Source organism: Neopelma chrysocephalum, unplaced genomic scaffold (assembly GCF_003984885.1).
Source record: "Neopelma chrysocephalum unplaced genomic scaffold, ASM398488v2 Primary Assembly neopelma1_96882, whole genome shotgun sequence".
Lineage (NCBI taxonomy): Eukaryota > Metazoa > Chordata > Aves > Passeriformes > Pipridae > Neopelma > Neopelma chrysocephalum.
In genome coordinates this window covers 1-2,509 of record NW_020925525.1, presented here as the reverse complement: position 1 = coordinate 2,509, position 2,509 = coordinate 1, and the positions used below count along the sequence as shown (strand labels likewise).

Here is a 2,509-nt window from a genome sequence, read left to right as displayed (position 1 = left end):
AGGAGACGCGGCCCATCACACTGGCCACGTTGACCACGCGGCCCCGCGCCCGCCGCACCAGCGGCAGGAGGCTCAGGGTCACCTCCACCAGCCCCACCAGGTTCACATCCAGCACCTTCACGAAGTCGGCCTTGGTCAGCCACTCGTTGGGGGCGGTGGGGATGGCGATCCCCGCGTTGTTCACCAGCCCCCAGAGCCCTGCAGAGGGGACGGGATGAGCCGGGGCCGCTCCACGGCCCCACGCCCAGACCCGGCTGTGGGAGGGGGCTGCTGGGGTGACCATGGGGGTGACAATGGGGGTGACAGGGGGGTGCCCACCCCAGCCTACCTCGGTCACCCACGCGCTCCCGCACCCAGGCGCTGGCGGCGGCGATGCTCTGGCTGGAGGTGACGTCCAGCAGGACGGTTTGGAGCCGTGGTGAGGCGGCCGCCCGCAGCCGCGCCGCCCCGGCCTCGGTCAGGCAGGCGGCCAGGACCCGCAGCCCGCGCCCGTCCAGCTGCCGCGCCAGCAGGTTCCCGAAGCCGCTGTCGCAGCCCGTGATCAGCACGTGCTTCTCCCACAGCCCCGGCACCGTCTGCCGCTCCCGGTGCCAGCGCCGCAGCAGGAGCAGCCCCGCCAGCACCGCCAACACGCACAGCCACAGCCACATCCTCGGTGCCGGCACCGCTCGGGGACAGCCCGGGCCGGCGGCGCTCGGGCCGTTTATACAGAGCCGGGATTGCGGCAGAACCCGGGGCGAAGTTTTGCCTTCCTGGTGTGCAATTCCCGGCTCTGCCTTGCACCACTCCCCGTCCCTGGGGCTCTGCCGTGCCCTCAGCAGGCCAAAGCCGCTGCCCCCCAGAGCTGGGTTTGGTTCCACCCTCCAGTACCAACCTTGGACCCTTCCCTCTGGCCCCGCTGTGGTGGGGGACGCTGTCCCCAGCCCTGGCAGTGGAGTGGGGCAGCCCCCACTGAGCTCTCTGCAGGAGGAGGAGGAGGAGGAGGCTGCTGCTCCTCCTCCTGCAGAGAGCGCGGTGGGGGAGGAAGATGCTATTAGAGGCTTCCCAGCCCTGCGCCCAGAGGCAAATCTGCCTGGGTTGGAACACGTGTGGGTTTGATTTGTGTGTGTTAATCCCTGGAGAGCCACTTTGGGCGAGTCCAGCTGTGGCACCCCCAGTGGGGTCCACACCCCGTGTGGAGCAGGCGCTTGGGGGGAACAGCCGGAGCCCCCAGGAGCCCCCACGGCACAGCCTCAGTGCCACGGCCTGAGGGTGACATCACACCGTGCCAGGAGGGGTCTTTATTCAGGACAAAGCCATCTGTGGGCAGGGAACAAACTCGGGGAGCTCAGCACGGCCTCGGGCGACGTCGGATCTCACCTCGTACCGCCAGATCCCACCTGCACGTCGCCAGGCCCAGGCTCAGGCATCGCAGTGCCTCAGCCTGGCACCGCTGCCTCAGGCCTTCCCCACGGATTTGGGGTAGAACAGGGTGAACACGGCGTCGGTGAGGGCCGAGGGCAGGTAGCTGAGGGGGATGTAGAGCAGCTTGGCGTCCCAGCCGGCGGAGTAGCGGGCGCGGGGGTGGAGGCTGGTCAGCGCGTGCTCCATGCAGTTCGTCACCTTGGACAGGTCGGAGTTGTAGGTCTTCTGCATTATCTTCAGCATTGCCACAACTGCAGGGGCAGAAAACGCCGCTGAGACCCTGAAGCCGAGCAGCTTGGTGGGGTGTCGGGGTGGTGGAACCCTCGTGGGACCCCCCCTGATTCTGGGGATGTGCCTCATGTCGGGAGAGGAACGGCATCACTCAGCCTTTGGGAGAGGGACTTACACTGCCTCAGGTAACTCTCCCCATAACTTGTTTTGATTTCCTCCGGAAGCTTCTCCCAGGCAGAATGAAAATTCCTCTCCAGGTTCTCGACGTTGGTGATCATGGTGCTGAAGTAGCCTGGCTCGATCACACTGACCTTCACCCCGAAGTTGCGCATCTCAAGCCTGGAAAGGGACCAAGTGCCGTGGGACGAGGGAGCAGCACTGGAACGTGCCCACGGCTGCCTCTCCCATGGGATGCACGGCAGCCTCGTGCCAGAGGAGCAGAGCACGACCATCCTGCTGGACCCCGTGCCTGAGCACGTGGCTGAGGCAGCGCGTGAGCAAACACGTGCCACATCCGGATGGGTTGGGCCGGGCACAAAGCAAAGGTTGGGACACTGCAGGGCTGTGTCCCAACCGATCCCAGGCAGGGGCAGGATCTGATAGAGGGGCTCCGTGCCAGGACAGGTGCTGCTCACGCTTCAGCAGCAGCTACAACCCCTCGACCTGTGCTCGGCTGTGGTGCCTCGAGGATGGGGATTGAGAGCTGTGCCGGGCAAAGTCCAGAAAAACAAATTGGGAAATCAGGATGGCGCCGCGCCAGACTCACCTGAGGCTGTCGGAGAAGGCCTCCACGCCGAACTTGGAGGGGCAGTACCCGCCACCGAAAAAGGAGACGCGGCCCATCACACTGGCCACGTTGACCACGCGGCCCCGC

At 66.2% G+C, this 2,509-nt stretch overlaps 2 protein-coding genes across 2 annotated transcripts; both read right to left on the bottom strand.

Moving 5' to 3' along the window:
* Nucleotides 1-4: 4 nt before the first annotated feature.
* On the bottom strand, nt 5-979 carry LOC113960780 (retinol dehydrogenase 16-like; the record flags this gene model as incomplete). Its single annotated transcript, XM_027670532.1, has 2 exons — nt 329-979; nt 5-198 (listed from the first exon to the last, which is right to left on the bottom strand). Coding segments are annotated over exons 1-2 (516 nt in total), but the record flags the coding sequence as incomplete, so codon positions are not given.
* Nucleotides 980-1,270: 291 nt separating this feature from the next.
* On the bottom strand, nt 1,271-2,505 carry LOC113960779 (retinol dehydrogenase 2-like; the record flags this gene model as incomplete). The annotated part of the gene is made up of 3 exons (XM_027670531.1): nt 1,271-1,655; nt 1,811-1,974; nt 2,402-2,505. Coding segments are annotated over 3 exons (486 nt in total), but the record flags the coding sequence as incomplete, so codon positions are not given.
* Nucleotides 2,506-2,509: the final 4 nt, after the last annotated feature.